The sequence below is a fragment of the Salmo trutta genome, chromosome 2 (genome assembly GCF_901001165.1).
Source record: "Salmo trutta chromosome 2, fSalTru1.1, whole genome shotgun sequence".
In the NCBI taxonomy this organism is placed as follows: domain Eukaryota; kingdom Metazoa; phylum Chordata; class Actinopteri; order Salmoniformes; family Salmonidae; genus Salmo; species Salmo trutta.
In genome coordinates, this window is record NC_042958.1 from 68012512 (window position 1) to 68029565 (window position 17054).

General features: G+C 44.5%; 2 protein-coding genes across 13 annotated transcripts in view; both read left to right on the plus strand.

Moving 5' to 3' along the window:
- Nucleotides 1-257: 257 nt before the first annotated feature.
- LOC115163442 (keratin-associated protein 10-4-like) lies at nucleotides 258-5210 on the plus strand. Its single transcript, XM_029715311.1, has 4 exons — nucleotides 258-376; nucleotides 558-1942; nucleotides 2214-2855; nucleotides 5197-5210. The coding sequence occupies exons 1-4, from the start codon at nucleotides 258-260 to the stop codon at nucleotides 5208-5210; spliced, it is 2160 nt and encodes a 719-aa protein (XP_029571171.1).
- Nucleotides 5211-15701: 10491 nt separating this feature from the next.
- The window catches only part of mapta (microtubule-associated protein tau a), a 40640-nt gene continuing 39287 nt past the window's right edge, over nucleotides 15702-17054 (plus strand). For all 12 annotated transcript variants that reach the window (XM_029712458.1, XM_029712494.1, XM_029712486.1 and 9 more), the window contains exon 1: nucleotides 15702-15792. The gene's annotated coding sequence lies outside the window, so the exon portion shown is untranslated. The remainder of the gene's footprint in view (nucleotides 15793-17054) is intronic.

Consider the following 17054-nt stretch of genomic DNA (forward strand, 5'->3'; position numbering starts at 1 on the left):
GACCATGGTACTGTACATAGATGGAACATATAGTAACGGCATGCAGGGGCTCATACTGTATATGGCTCTTCCAAAGACATCCCCCGGGTGTGTGTGTGTTGGGGGTTGTATGCTTATTGAGAGCGTGGCATTTGTCCCAACGTGTGTCTATCAAAGAAACCACCTCACTCCTACACTGTCACACCCTCTCTATTTTTTATTCTTGATTTTGGGTTCTTTGATCATGCCACCCAACGAGCCAAACCCCAAACAAGAGGATGCTGCTCCAGCTCCTGCAACAGCCCCTGACTCAATTTCTGCTTCAGCTGCAGACCCAGCTCCAGTTGCAGACCCCACTCCAGCTGCAGACCCCGCTCCAGCTGCAGACCCAGCTCTAGTTGCAGACCCAGCTCTAGTTGCAGACCCCGCTCCAGTTGCAGACCCAGCTCCAGTTGCAGACCCAGCTCTAGTTGCAGACTCAGCTCTAGTTGCAGACCCCGCTCCAGCTGCAGACCCAGCTCTAGTTGCAGACCCCGCTCCAGTTGCAGACCCAGCTCTAGTTGCAGACCCCGCTCCAGTTGCAGACCCCGCTCCAGCTGCAGACCCAGCTCCAGCTGCAGACCCAGCTCTAGTTGCAGACCCCGCTCCAGTTGCAGACCCAGCTCTAGTTGCAGCTCCAGCTCCAGCTGCAGACCCAGCTCTAGTTGCATACCCAGCTCCAGCTGCAGATCCAGCTCTAGTTGCAGACCCCGCTCCAGTTGCAGACCCAGCTCTAGTTGCAGACCCAGCTCCAGTTGCAGACCCAGCTCTAGTTGCAGACCCCGCTCCAGTTGCAGACCCAGCTCTAGTTGCAGACCCCGCTCCAGTTGCAGACCCAGCTCTAGTTGCAGACTCAGCTCTAGTTGCAGACCCAGCTCTAGTTGCAGACCCAGCTCTAGTTGCAGACCCCGCTCCAGTTGCAGACCCAGCTCTAGTTGCAGACTCAGCTCTAGTTGCAGACCCAGCTCTAGTTGCAGACTCAGCTCTAGTTGCAGACCCAGCTCTAGTTGCAGACCCCGCTCCAGTTGCAGACCCAGCTCTAGTTGCAGACTCAGCTCTAGTTGCAGACCCCGCTCCAGTTGCAGACCCAGCTCTAGTTGCAGACCCCTCTCCAGTTGCAGACCCAGCTCTAGTTGCAGACCCGGCTCTAGTTGCAGACCCCGCTCCAGTTGCAGACCCAGCTCTAGTTGCAGACCCAGCTCTAGTTGCAGACCCCGCTCCAGCTGCAGACCCAGCTCTAGTTGCAGACCCAGCTCCAGTTGCAGACCCCGCTCCAGTTGCAGACCCCGCTCCAGTTGCAGACCCAGCTCTAGTTGCAGACCCAGCTCTAGTTGCAGACCCAGCTCTAGTTGCAGACCCAGCTCTAGTTGCAGACCCCGCTCCAGCTGCAGACCCAGCTCTAGTTGCAGACCCAGCTCCAGTTTCAGACCCCGCTCCAGTTGCAGACCCCGCTCCAGTTGCAGACCCAGCTCTAGTTGCAGACCCAGCTCCAGTTGCAGACCCAGCTCTAGTTGCAGACCCAGCTCTAGTTGCAGACCCCGCTCCAGCTGCAGACCCAGCTCTAGTTGCAGACCCAGCTCCAGTTGCAGACCCCGCTCCAGTTGCAGACCCCGCTCCAGTTGCAGACCCAGCTCCAGTTGCAGACCCCGCTCCAGTTGCAGACCCAGCTCTAGTTGCAGACCCAGCTCTAGTTGCAGACCCAGCTCCAGTTGCAGACCCTGCTCCAGTTGCAGACCCAGCTCTAGTTGCAGACCCCGCTCCAGTTGCAGACCCAGCTCTAGTTGCAGACCCAGCTCTAGTTTCAGACCCAGCTCCAGTTGCAGACCCAGCTCTAGTTGCAGACCCAGCTCCAGCTGCAGACCCAGCTCTAGTTGCAGACCCAGCTCTAGCTGCAGACCCAGCTCTAGTTGCAGACCCCGCTCCAGTTGCAGACCCAGCTCTAGTTGCAGACTCAGCTCTAGTTGCAGACCCAGCTATAGTTGCAGACCCAGCTCTAGTTGCAGACCCCGCTCCAGTTGCAGACCCAGCTCTAGTTGCAGACTCAGCTCTAGTTGCAGACCCAGCTCTAGTTGCAGACTCAGCTCTAGTTGCAGACCCAGCTCTAGTTGCAGACCCAGCTCTAGTTGCAGACCCCGCTCCAGTTGCAGACCCAGCTCTAGTTGCAGACTCAGCTCTAGTTGCAGACCCCGCTCCAGTTGCAGACCCAGCTCTAGTTGCAGACCCCTCTCCAGTTGCAGACCCAGCTCTAGTTGCAGACCCAGCTCTAGTTGCAGACCCCGCTCCAGCTGCAGACCCAGCTCTAGTTGCAGACCCAGCTCCAGTTGCAGACCCAGCTCTAGTTGCAGACCCCGCTCCAGTTGCAGACCCCGCTCCAGTTGCAGGCCCAGCTCTAGTTGCAGACCCCGCTCCAGTTGCAGACCCCGCTCCAGTTGCAGACCCAGCTCTAGTTGCAGACCCCGCTCCAGTTGCAGACCCAGCTCCAACCCCTGCTCCAAGTCCAGCCCTAGCCTGTGCTGCCGCTACAGCCCCTGTCCCACCTAAAGTCCCAGCCTCTACTAAAGGACTAGCAGCCTCTACTAAAGCCAAAGCCCCACCTAAAGCCCCAGACTCTACTAAAGGCCCAGCAGCCCCTACTAAAGCCAAAGGCCCAACTAAAGTCCCAGCCTTTACTAAAGGCCCAGCAGCCCCTACTAAAGCACCAGGTCCTACTAAAGCCCCTGCAAAAGCCCCAGCCCCTGCTACAGATCCAGCTCCTGCTCCAGCACCTGCTACTGATCCAGCCCTTGCCCCAGAGCCCAAGCCAACAACAGAGCCTAAAGTTGAGGGTCATTGTACAGGTATGTACTGTAATTCATTTGCGTTTAGATGATTATAAAAAAAATGACCCCCTTTTTCTCCCCAATTTCGTGATTTACGATCTTGTCTAATCGCTGAAACTCCCCAATAGGCTCGGGAGAGGCGAATGTCGAGTCATGCGTCCTCCCAAAAAACATGACCCGACAAACCGCACTTCTTAACACCCGCCCACTTAACCCGGAAGCCAGCCGCACCAATGTGCCGGAGGAAACACCGTTCAACTGACGACCGAAGTCAGCCTGCAGGCGTCTGGCCCGCCACAAGGAGTCGCTAGAGCGCGATGAGCCAAGTAAAGTCCCCCCTGACAAACCCTCCCCTAACCCGGACGACGCTGGGCCAATTGTGCCCCGCCCTATTGGACTCCCGGTCACAACCGGTTGTGACACAGCATGGGAACGAACCCAGGTCTGTAGTGACGCCTCAAGCAAATCAAATCAAATGTATTTATATAGCCCTTCTTACATCAGCTGATATCTCAAAGTGCTGTACAGAAACCCAGCCTAAAACCCCAAACAGCAAGCAATGCAGGTGTAGAAGCACGGTGGCTAGGAAAAACTCCCTAGAAAGGCTGGAACCTAGGAAGAAATCTAGAGAGGAACCAGGCTATGAGGGGTGGCCAGTCCTCTTCTGGCTGTGCCGGGTGGAGATTATAACAGAACATGGCCAAGATGTTGAAATGTTCATAAATGACCAGCATGGTCAAATAATAATAATCACAGTAAATCAAATCAAATGTATTTATATAGCCCTTCTTACATCAGCTGATATGTCAAAGTGCTGTACAGAAACCCAGCCTAAAACCCCAAACAGCAAGCAATGCAGGTGTAGAAGCACGGTGGCTAGGAAAAACTCCCTAGAAAGGCCAAAACCTAGGAAGAAACCTAGAGTGGAACCAGGCTATGAGGGGTGGCCAGTCCTTTTCTGGCTGTGCCGGGTGGAGATTATAACAGCACATGGCCAAGATGTTCAAATGTTCATAAATGACCAGCATGGTCAAATAATAATAATCATAGTAGTTGTCGAGGGTGCAACAAGTCAGTAACACAAGAGTAAGTGTCAGTTGGCTTTTTCATAGCCGATCTTTGAGAGTATCTCTACCGCTCCTGCTGTCTCTAGAGAGTTGAAAACAGCAGGTCTGGGACAGGTAGCACGTCCGGTGAATAGGTCAGGGTTCCAGCAGGTCTGGGACAGCAGGTCTGGGACAGGTAGCACGTCCGGTGAACAGGTCAGGGTTCCATAGCTGCAGGCAGAACAGTTGGAACTGGAGCAGCAGCACGGCCAGGTGAACTGGGGACAGCAAGGAGTCATCAAGCCAGGTAGTCCTGAGGAATGGTCCTAGGGCTCAGGTCCTCCGTGAGAGAGAAAGAAAGAAAGAAAGAAAGAGAAAGAGAGAATTAGAGAGAGCATATTTAAATTCACACAGGACACCTGGAAAAGACAAGAGAAATACTCCAGATGTGACCCTAGCCCCCCGACACATAAACTACTGCAGCATAAATACTGGAGCCTGAGACAGGAGGGGTCTTTACATGGACCATGCCTGGGCCAGAACCCAACAAATGCCGAGGTCATTAAAGTGCTGAGCAAGTCAAAACCAGAAGGTCAATTCTCAATGGCCTGGGCCCGTATTTAAAAAGCGTCTCAGAGTAGGATTGCTTATCCAAGATCAGTTTTACCTTTTTAGATCATAATGAATAAGATTGCATGGACAGGGGGACCTGATCCTAGATCAGTACTCCCACTCTTAGAGGCTTTGTGAATACGGGCCTGGTATCTAACCAGCAAATACAAATAAGCTATTTAGACACCTACTAATGTAGATACTAATTTAAAGTGCCATGCTTGATGAAGACTCTATCCAGACTGGTGTATTAAATTCCTGTGCCACTTCAAGCACTTTTGAATGTCACAATATCATGAGGGAATCAGGACACTGCTCATCAAGGCTTCATCAATTATTTCGAGCAAGGAGGATTAAAGAGGAATGTTCTGAATAGAGCGACATTGTAATATACTGTAAATTATGCACAATACTGTGAAATGGACTAATACGTGAACATGATTTGATATAATATCAATAAAGCACATACAACATGTCAGAATCATTGTACCTAATCATTTTTTTCAAGAATTTTCAGGATTAAAAATACATTAACATTAGATGTTTGGTTTGCCCTAATTTCCATGTCCAGACATGCTGCACTGTGTATTTCTTAACTGTAACAGTGCCACATAACCTTATGGAATGTAACTGGCACACCTCACAGTCCAAAGGGGCAGACAATGAAGCCATTACTAACCATATTGTCTCCATCCCCATAGACGACCAGCATTAACCAGTGTTGAATACAGTTTACAGCCTTTTCCATAAATTGGAAGAATCATTACAACAGGTCCCAATCAAATATCAAATCCAGTACCCAAAGATGTCTAGCTAAAGGTGAACCTCAACGGAAGACTAGTTAAAGACAGAAAGTCAATATGTTAAAAAGAGGCTATATATTTGTGTTGGCCTCTCAACAAGGCACAGTTTAATTGTCGAGCTAGAAAGTGGTAACAAATGGTTGAGCCAACTTCTGGCCACAATGGCAGGCTTTCTAAACAAAGCTTGACAGATGTATTGCACTGGACTACCTTGTAGTAGACATGACAAACAATACAGAACACAAATACATACGTCAGTATAAAAAACTAAAATAGCATGTCTTGCTAATGCTAATGACAGTGCATGTCAGAGCAAAAACCAAGCCATGAGGTCAAAAGAATTGTGCGTAGAGCTCCGAGAGAGGATTGTTTCGAGGCATATATCTGGGGAAGGATACCAAAACATTTCTGCAGCATTGAAGGTCCCCAAGAACACAGTGGCCTCCGTCATTCTTAAATGGAAAAAGATTGGAACCACCAAGACTCTTCCTAGAGCTGGCCGCCTGGCCAAACTGAGCAATCGGGGGAGAAGGGCCTTGGTTAGGGAGGTGACCAATAACTCGATGGTTACTCTGTGGAGATGGGAGAACCTTCCAGAAGGACAACCATCTCTGCAGCACTCCACCAATCAGGCCTGTATGATAGAGTGGCCAGACGGAAGCTACTCCTCGGTAAAAGGCACATGACAGCCAGCTTGGAGTTTGCCAAAAGGCACCTAAAGGACTCTCAGACCATGAGAAACAAGATTCTCTGGCCTGATGAAACCAAGATTGAACTCTTTGGCCTGAATGCCAAGTGTCACGTCTGGAGGAAACCTGGCACCATCCCTATGGTGAAGCATGGTGGTGGCAGCATCATGCTGTGGGGATGTTTGTCAGCGGCAGGGACCAGGAGACTAGTCAGGAATGAGGGAAAGATGAACGGAGTAAAGTACAGAAAGATTCTTGACGAAAACCTGCTCCAGAGCACTCAGGACCTCCGACTGGGGTACTTTTTGGAGCTCTGTTCAGTTGAGGAGCTAGAGCAAGCACATTTGTAGTTGTTTCGTTTGGAACGCAACCCTGCCTCCCCGGCATCACACAATTACTGTTGTTGTTTACGCAATCACAAAAAGCTCCATTATAAATCACAATTTGGGTCAGACGGGCATGATTTCACAGCTTGTTCTATTGTCAACATGACTAGCTAAATGATAAAATACGATCTTACAGTGTTAGGCTTCACAAGGAAATTCAGAGAAACACATGGTAATTCTGGTGCGCATAGAAAGAAGTCATGCGTACAGTCGTGGCCAAAAGTTTTGAGAATGACACAAATATACATTTTCACAAAGTCTGCTGCCTCAGTGTCTTTAGATATTTTTAGCAGATGTTACTATGGAATACTGAAGTATAATTACAAGCATTTCATAAGTGTCAAAGGCTTTTATTGACAATTACATGAAATTGATGCAAAGAGTCAATATTTGCAGTGTTGACCCTTCTGTTTCAAGACCTCTGCAATCCGCCCTGGCATGCTGTCAATTAACCTGTCTGGGCTAGGGGGCAGTATTTTCACGGCCGAATGAAAAACGTACCCAATTTAAACAGGTTACTATTCTGGCCCAGAAACTAGAATATGCATATTATTAGTAGATTTGGATAGAAAACACTCTGAAGTTTCTAAAACTGTTTGAATGGTGTCTATGAGTATAACAGAACTCATATGGCAGGCAAAAACCTGAGAAAAATCCAAGCAGGAAGTGGAAAGTCTGAGAATTGTAGTTCTTCTTATGATTCTCTATCAAAACTACAGTGTCTGTGGGGGACGTTGCACTTCCTAAGGCTTCCATTGGCTGTCAACAGCCTTCGGAAAGTGGTTTGAGCATTCTCCTTTCACTGGGCAGATAATAGGAGCTCAGTTTCTGAATGGACTGCCTGGCAACAAAGGGATTGGATATGCTCAGTCCCGCGAGCGCGCCCCTCCTTCTTTTTCTTCTTGAATGAATATGCTATTGTCCAGTTGGAATATTAGCGCAATTTTACGTTAAAAATACCATACAGATTGATTTTAACAGCGTTTGACATGCTTCTAAGTATGGTAATGGAACATTTTGACTTTTCGTCTCTGGTTCCACACTCGCGCGTTATGCCTTTGGATAAGTGATCTGTACGCACGAACAAAACGGAGGTATTTGTACATAAATATGGAGTATTTCGAACAAAAACAACATTTCTTGTGGAAGTAGCAGTCCTGGGAGTGCATTCTGACGAAGATCAGCAAAGGTAAGAGAATATTTCGAATACTAATTCTGAGTTTAGGTTGCCCCGAATAGCGGGTGTCTGAATAGCTCGCCATGATGGCTGAGCTATGTACTCAGAATATTGAAAAATGTGCTTTCTCCGTAAAGCTATTGTAAAATCTGACACAGCGGTTGCATCCAGGAGTAGTCCATCTATAATTCTTTAAATAATTGTTATATATTTTGTTAACGTTTATGATGAGTATTTTTGTCAATTGATGTGCACATTCACCGGCCGTTTTGGTGGGAATACATTTTCAGAACATCACGCGCCAATATAAAATGCTGTTTTTGGATATAAACATGAACTGTATCGAACAAAACATACATGTATTGTGTAACATAATGTCCTAGGAGTGTCATCTGATGAAGATCGTCAAAGGTTAGTGCTTCATTTAGCTGTGTTTTGGGTTTTATTGACACATGTCCTTGCTTGGAAAATGGCTGTGTGATTATTTTTATCTATGTACTCTCCTAACATAATCGAATGTTTTGCTTTCGCTGTAAAGCCTTTTTGAAATCGGACAATGTGGTTACATCAAGGAGAAGTGTATCTTTAAAATGGTGTAAAATAGTTGTATGTTTGAGAAAGTTGAATTATGACATTTTTGTTGTTTTTGAATTTGCCGCCCTGATATTTCACCAGCTTCCCACGTAGCCCATAGAAGTTAACTTCTGGGCAACATCCTGACTGATGGCAGCCCATTCTTGCATAATCAATGCTTGGAGTTTGTCAGAATTTGTGGGTTTTTGTTTGTCCACCCGCCTCTTGAGGATTGACCACAAGTTTTCAATGGGATTATGGTCTGGAGAGTTTCCTGGCAGTGGACCCAAAATATCGATGTTTTGTTCCCCGAGCCACTTAGTTATCACTTTTGCCTTATGGCAAGGTGCTCCATCATGCTGGAAAAGGCATTGTTCGTTACCAAACTGTTCCTGGATGGTTGGGAGAAGTTGCTCTCGGAGGATGTGTTGGTACCATTCTTTATTCATGGCTGTGTTCTTAGGCAGAATTGTGAGTGAGCCCACTCCCTTGGCTGAGAAGCAACCCCACACATGAATGGTCTCAGGATGCTTTACTGTTGGCATGACACAGGACTGATGGTAGCGCTCACCTTGTACTCTCCGGACAAGCTTTTTTCCGGATGCTCCAAATAATCGGAAAGGGGATACATCAGAGAAAATTACTTTACCCCAGTCCTCAGCAGTCCAATCCCTGTACCTTTTGCAGAATATCAGTCTGTCCCTGATGTTTTTCCTGGAGAGAAGTGGCTTCTTGGCTGCCCTTCTTGACACCAGGCCATCCTCCAAAAGTCTTCGCCTCACTGTGCGTGCAGATCCACTCACACCTGCCTGCAAGCTCTGTACTGGTGGTGCCCCTGAATTTACTTTAGGAGACGGTCCTGGCGCTTGCTTGACTTTCTTAAACTTTGACACAGTACATGTATATGACATGAGTTTTATGATTTGGAAATGTGAAGTACACATTTGGACTCACTGGTTTTTGGCTTGCTTGTATGACATTAAAGTGATATTTATTAAAATCCTCAATGTCTCATCTTTCAAAATACGTCAAGTAATCTTAATTTACAGCATTTCCCTCACTCAAACAACAAAACATGTGCACAAATTGCCCAATTACCAGGAGGGATGGGGGCAACTTCTTGTCGCGTGCGGTGCTGAAGTTCAGAACAGCTGTCAGTCAAAACCCATACAGCGCTGTGAAGCGCAGAGCCAGAGCTCATGTATAGCATGATACTGTACAGCCACTATATTCCAATTTAGGGGCTTATTAGTGCCCAAATCTGCCATTTTCAACCCATATATGAGTCAATTATGTATATAAACCCTGGATTGCTGATGCTATGTATTGAGAGGTATTTAGAGTCTTTGAAGCCACCAGTTGGCCATTTTGGCACTCCCCATTAGGAGCAATCCTGCATAGGAATGAATGGAATTCTACATTATTACAATTAAAGATGTACTATGCAGTTATCGCTCCGCCATTTCCTGGTTGCTAAAATTCTAATCGTTCGCCTAATTTCAGTTGTGACAAAATAATCAAGTATGGTGTAGAGAATCGCTGTGAAATATATTTTCCATAACCAAAAATATTGTATTTTCAACTGTTTGAAGGTGGTGTACTAAACCGAAAGGTACAAAAACTAAACTTAAAAACGGAAAGCATAGAAATAGCTCACATAGAACATATCTACCGCTGCTTTGATTTGCTTTCAATGTGAATTACTCATCTTTGACACACATTTCTATGTGAATTTGGTCGGGTTGCCCAAAAAGTTACATATTGCATTTTCAAATGTTTCAAGGTCAAAATGACATGTGTGTTTGGTCGGTCACAACTTGCAGACTTGTTTACGTGCTGCTGTGCATTTTGTTGCCAACCTTACTTTGCTACCTGACAACTTTACGGGTTTTACTTTTTAATTACCGTTTATATTTTTCGTTTTTCCCTCACTCAACTTTTTTTCATTCAACTTTTTCACTCCGGATGCTTTATCTGGACATGGTTCATCAGGACCTCCACCAGCCGAAGCTAAGTAGTAACATTAACATGATGCCTTCTAATTGCAGTCGCTGTACTCATAATATACAGGAGAACGATCGCCTAACGGCGAGGATAGCTGTGCTGCAAGCCCAGCTTCAGACGCAATCGTTAGGCAAGGGTCATTTCAGTGTAGGAAAGGATGAAACAGCGTCTGTGCCACCAGTAAGTACAGATAGTAGTATAAATCCCCTCGCACGGTCCCTGCAGCCGGACAACTTTCTCATGGCTTCTGGAGGGAAATGCTGTAGGAATGCTCAACCGGTGTCGCTCATTCAGCCGACAGAAACTTTCAACCGGTTCTCACCATTAAGCAGTGAGTCGGAGTCAGAGGCCGAGCCTTCTCTGGTCTCTACTCCTCCCGTTACGGGGTCTGAGACGCCGACGGCTCCCACCATTAGCTCTGACAAATTGAAAACCCTAGTCATTGGCGACTCCATTACCCGCAGTATTAGACTTAAAACGAATCATCCAGCAATCATACACTGTTTACCAGGGGGCAGGGCTACCGACGTTAAGGCTAATCTAAAGACGGTGCTGGCTAAAGCTAAAACTGGCGAGTGTAGAGAGTATAGAGATATTGGTATCCACGTCAGCACCAACGATGTTAGGATGAAACAGTCAGAGGTCACCAAGTGCAACATAGCTTCAGCATGTAAATCAGCTAGAAAGATGTGTCGGCATCGAGTAATTGTCTCTGGCCCCCTCCCAGTTAAGGGGAGTGATGAGCTCTACAGCAGAGTCTCACAACTCAATTGCTGGTTGGAAACTGTTTTCTGCCCCTCCCAAAAGATAGAATTTGTAGATAATTGGCCCTCTTTCTGGGACTCACCCACAAACAGGACCAAGCCTGGCCTGTTGAGGAGTGACGGACTCCATCCTAGCTGGAGGGGTGCTCTCATCTTATCTACGAACATAGATAGGGCTCCAACTCCCCTAGCTCAACAATTAAATAGGGTGCAGGCCAGGCAGCAGGCTGTTAGCCAGCCTGCCAGCTTAGTGGAGTCTGCCACTAGCTCAGTCAGTGTAGTCAGCTCAGCTATCTCCATTGAGACCGTGTCTGTGCCTCGACCTAGGTTGTGCAAAGCTAAACATGGCAATGTTCGCCTTAGCAATCTCACTAGAATAAAGACCACCTCCATTCCTGCCATTATTGAAAGACATCGGGATACAGTGAGGGAAAAAAGTATTTGATCCCCTGCAGATTTTGTATGTTTGCCCACTGACAAAGAAATGATCAGTCCATAATTTTAATGGTAGGTTTATTTGAACAGTGAGAGACTAACAACAAATAACAACAAAAAAATCCAGAAAAACGATTCTCAAAATGTTATAAATTGATTTGCATTTTAATGAGGGAAATAAGTATTTGACCCCTCTGCAAAACATGACTTAGTACTTGGTGGCAAAACCCTTGCTGGCAATCACAGAGGTCAGACGTTTCTTGTAGTGTATATATAGAAGGGCTATATAAATACATTTGATTTTAAAGTATTTTTGGGTTGTAGTCGGGACAGTAACATTAGTCATCTAAAACAATGATACTGTAAGGAAAATGTATTTATATATTTGTTCATGTTTTATTTTAATGTTCTGCTCAAATAATATCATTTCAAAGTATGCATTAAGGTGTCTGTAATAAAATAAATGTGGCTTCACCAAAATAAATTACACTGGTGGGGGAGTGCCAAGATGGAGGCACAGTGGCTTCAAGACAGCACCACCATCAGTCTCTAGTGTATATATAAATCATTGATACTTTATTTTTCCTGGTAAGCCATTGAGAACAATTGTCGCTTACAATAATAACCTAATTCCATGGGCCATAATGTTCCATTCTTCTCTAGTTGAAGTTGAACACCAAGCACATCAATGACATAATGCTCAGATTTTTTTATTTTACAGTGCTGCCCTGAAACAGGGCATTGTCAGCGCAGGCAATGTTTTTGATCTAGCCCAACACTAACAGTAGGATTCAACTAATCAAGGACTTGGATATGTGTTAATTAGTTGAAACCATGGGTTGAAACAGGTGTGTTGGTGCTGGGCTTGAACACAAAAGGGCACCCCTTGAGGATCACAGAAGAATGCATTGAAAACAATTATATACCTGATGCAGTATACCTGATGTAACACAGAAAATCTTATGTAGGTGAGATGACGGAGGGTGAAGTGGAAATGTTGCTTGCAGGGCAGGAGGATACCAATGGCTGCATCAACTATGAAGGTGGGAAGAGAAACAAAGCTGCAATGTCTCCACCTAGTGCTTCAGCGTACACACACACACACACACACACACACACACACACACACACACACACACACACACACACACACACACACACACACACACACACACACACACACACACACACACACAGGGTTCAGTTACATTTATTCCATTCCAGCAATTACAATGAGCCCGTCCTCGTATAGCTCATCCCACCAGCCTCATGTGATATACATTTATTTTTCAGCTTTTGTCAAACATATCACGTCTGGTGATCAGTCAGGTAAGTTGCACAAGGGCCATTGTCATTTAATTGTATTAAATAAACAAAATAGAAATTTCAAAAGTAATCAATTGACATGGTCTTTGTTCTCTTTCAGCGATTTGGGTTGTCCGAGACGTCTACCGTGAATCACCACACAAACAGGTCTACCAGAAGAACAACCACGAGGGAAACATGTCTATCCTGACCATTCCCTCTCATTCTATATCATGTCAAAGACACTATTCCCTCAAAAGTGTTTTAAATATCAATGTATTTACTGTAAACGCTCCTTTAATGTGTCATTATACGTTTCAAATCCTACTCTCAACTCAGTGCTACTGCTGTTCATCACTCCAAATGATGAACATATCCATCATTAGAGAAACTGTGATCTACTGAAAGTGCTCTCTTTAGCCGCGGAACAGTAAAAGTATTATTTTCTCAAGGGGAATGCCAAGACAGCTGCTGAAGGAGAGCTCCAGCACTGAATCTGCATCCACTGGGAATGTTATGAACTCTCACAGGACATCCATGCTGAATCCCTTTCCGCTGCTTTATGCTGGAATGCGTTGCAAAGTACTACAACAGCGAAAGTGTATAGTCAGTCTACTTAACACTATAGCTTCATATATATTTTTTGTTGCGTCTTATGTTTCTTGGTGAAAAGGCCTAATATAACTGAATATGTCAGTAACAATTTTAGGTCTGCTTATAACCCTTTAGTTTGTTAACCATTAGTTACATCATCATACAATTTGTGTTGAACAATTTCAAAGCAGCCACCGCGCCACTGTTTTAGAGGGACGGGGTTGAAGAAATGTAACTACTGGGTCGTTCTATATGAATTCGATCTCATTTTAGAACAAAACTTCCCATACATGTTTGCACATGGTAGAAATGATCAGAAAGTGACTTTTTGGATCTGAATGGCAAAACATTCAGGAGAGAGGTCCTCAAAGTTGTCCCATTTTGCATACCCCACCCTACCATGAGACATCCATGTCTTCATCACTGAAAAAGTTAAACGCTTGAGTTTGACATCAGTTGAAAGCTTACAAACAGGTATGTCAAACTATTTTAGAACTTCTTGGAAAAAAAGTTTCAGTAAAATGTCATTTTTTTCCCTTTAATGTCAATGATCCAAAAACGCATAGAGATTTTTTTTTCATATTCACATACAGTATGTTGTAACTTAGACCCTATTTTACATCATCTGTGGTGTTTGTGCTGTGCCTGCCAACAGTTGAGACGCATCTTACTCTTGAGTTTAAGCGTTTTTAGATAATTGACATCAAATATTTAAAAATGACAGTTTTTATTAAAAAAAAATATATATTGTAGACATTATACAACTGCTTGAAAATCTTGTTTGTAAGCATTCAAATATATCAAAATCAACCTTTTATCTTAATCAATGACCAAGATATGGATGTTTCATGGTTGCGCGGGGGTTCCTTTGTCTCCTGAACGGATGGTCATTCAGGTCCGATATGCAAATTTCTACCATGGGCAAACATGCTTCAACCAGAGCCAGTTTTCCATATGTACACACTGTATTTATGAAGGGTCCACTCAGTTATAGAATTATCATAGCTTCATGCATAGGCTGTTCAACATACATTTGAGGTATGTGAAACAGACTGTAAAGCATGAATGCCATGCCACCTATTGGTACACTACAATGTTACACCATTGAATCTGGATAGTCTCCAAGACAAGGACAATTAACTAAGTACACACACATAAACCAATTTATCACCAAACTTGTTGTGATGGTGTCTATAAACACGGTTTAGTCCGAAATAAGGCAAATGGTGTGAAAAAAATGTTTTGGGGGGGGGCACAAAAATAAGCTGAAGATTGAAAAGTAATCAGCATGTCTACATTAGTAAAAAAATATTTTGGAGAAAAGAAGATTTACAAAACAACTTATTAACTAATAATGAACTGTCTATAAACTACCAAAAAAAATAATATATATATATATATATATAAATCAAACACACCTTCCAAGTACCCTATTGTAAAGTGTTCATAGGAATGGGCAATTGCAGGAAGATATAGCCCGTATTATAGCCATATATTGTTGTCATGTGTGTTGTTCCTTTTGATGTCTTATTGCAAGGGCCCACTCTACTGTTGTCATGGCAGTGTTTCCTGAAGGCAGAGTGCCAGAGTGCTGACCCAGGATTAAGAGAATGGTCTGAGGTTCTTAGGGTTAGCCTGATGAGGACTTACAGAAGCACCTTGGCTGAGACAGTGAAGTCCCGCCCAGGACAAATCCAAATCATCTTTAGCTAGAAAACTAGTGGCAGATGTTGTTCTGGGCAGAATTCCAGAGAGATAGAAGAGAGAGGTTGGGAGAGAGGGGAATAGGAGGAGCGAGACAGAGAGAGTGTGAGAGGGGTTTGGGCAGAGGAAGAGAGGGAGAGCTGAGAAGGAGAAAAGAGGGAGGGGTGAAAGGGGGAGAGAGAGGGAGAGAGAGAAAGAGAGAGAAAGAGAGAGTGAGCGAGGCAGAGACACAGAGAGGGAAAAAGGTTTAGCATATTTCCAGAGAGAGGAGAAAGGATAAGGAGAGTGGGAAAGTGGGAGGAGAGAGAAGGAAAGATGGGTGTGGGGGAGAGGGGGACATTTTTTGTTGGCAAGCCAAGATATGGTTCAACATTTATATAGAGTTTCTGACTGTCTGTGAATAAATCCCCTGCTACTTTTTTAAAGTGCTGACTGGTTTGTCAAGTCAGTGTAAAAGTTGGCACTGGGTGTGGCAATAAATGCCATAGAGAGGGCAGAGAGGGCGATAGAACAGTACCACTCCGATTTTTGTAAACAGTCCCCTCTGTGTCTATTATGTACTTTCAGTAAATTGCCTGTCAAATCATTTAATGCCAAGTGTAATTGGGGTTATTATAGACCATAGACTATAATTGATAAATATGACTTTATGGTACGGAATAATTTGGCTGGTATACATACGACTGTTAATTCAATGGTCTGACAAAGACAGAGCCAGGCAGACAGACACTTCCGAGACACCATCACAAATCTGCTGCTCTCTGGCGACTGCCTCCCGTTATGGCATCTTGGTGAACTGCGTCTGACGACTGTGCCGTGAACAACTGTGCAGCTGTAGAAACAACCACACTGTCTGCACACAGGTAAGGAAACCTAGATAATTATATGATTCACTTGACCCAAATCCACTGTAATTACACCGTGTTTTTTCTTATTGCAATGCGGACTCGATTGCAATGCGCGTCAAATGAAACGTTTAAACAATCGCGTCGTAATTCTCAATCGGAATTGGTCTTGTCATTTATATTTTTCCTTGAGGTGGGAGAGGTTGGGCCAGAGTAGCACGTATACATATTCATATTAAAATGTAATATTGTAACAGTGTAGCCTAATATTGTGCCAAAAATCCAGTTTGCATAGACTTGTAGCCTATGCAAATGTATTGAATACAAATGCGCATTATTGTTACTGGTTTTAGTGTGTTCATCATGCAACAATACACAAACATGCTTTTGTATCTGCCATTATTTATCGTTGCACGCAATGTAAGACATGTCCTCACGATAGGCTATTCTTAAATCACAATTTCTCAGTGTCATCGGTTGCACGAAAGAACAAGAATTTGTTGTCGCCATATGATTAAAAAACATTTTAACAACGATAATCCATAAAATATTTATAATGTCATTATTATAAGGATAAAAGTGATTCGACATCATTTGATGCCATTTACACTCTTCAGGACAGCAAATTATTATTATTTTTCTGGTCTGCTTTTTGTAGTGACTATTTCTATACCACGGAACCGTCGGCTACCTATTTGTAGGTAAACAGTGCGTTTTTTCTGGATCTTTTGCATGTTCCTTACATCCGAGGCCCTACCAAAACATGGCATCGTTGTGAGTCAACAACGACAACCTTGCCCGGTTATTGTGCCTCAAATATCATGTTTTCTTTTCATCATTATATATTTGCATAATTAGGGTTTATCAAATTGTAAAATGTTTTTTTCATGAGCGACTGAACAAAAGTGGTGTGAATTTTCCATAGCCTGCACTCAACAGAAGAGCCATACCCATTTCTAGTTGATTAATATTGTACCAATGGTATGCAATTCCGCCCTTTCCTCCGTGTGCAGAGCAGTCAACCCTTTGAGAAGACATGCAGCCATTGCAGCAGTGTTGCTGGTCATCTGATTTTACACATATGGGTGATGAGTTTGTTTAGCGCAATAATCCGCTTGTGTTGGTCGAGGGGTCTAATCTATTGAAATGAGGCGTGCACAAAATCCATGAGCGCATTATATTCGCCTTGAGTAGAATCTAGACAATGACAAGCCTATTGTATGCCAGCCTCCCTCTTGGACGGAAAATACTTGAGGCAATCGATGACACGTGTCATCAAT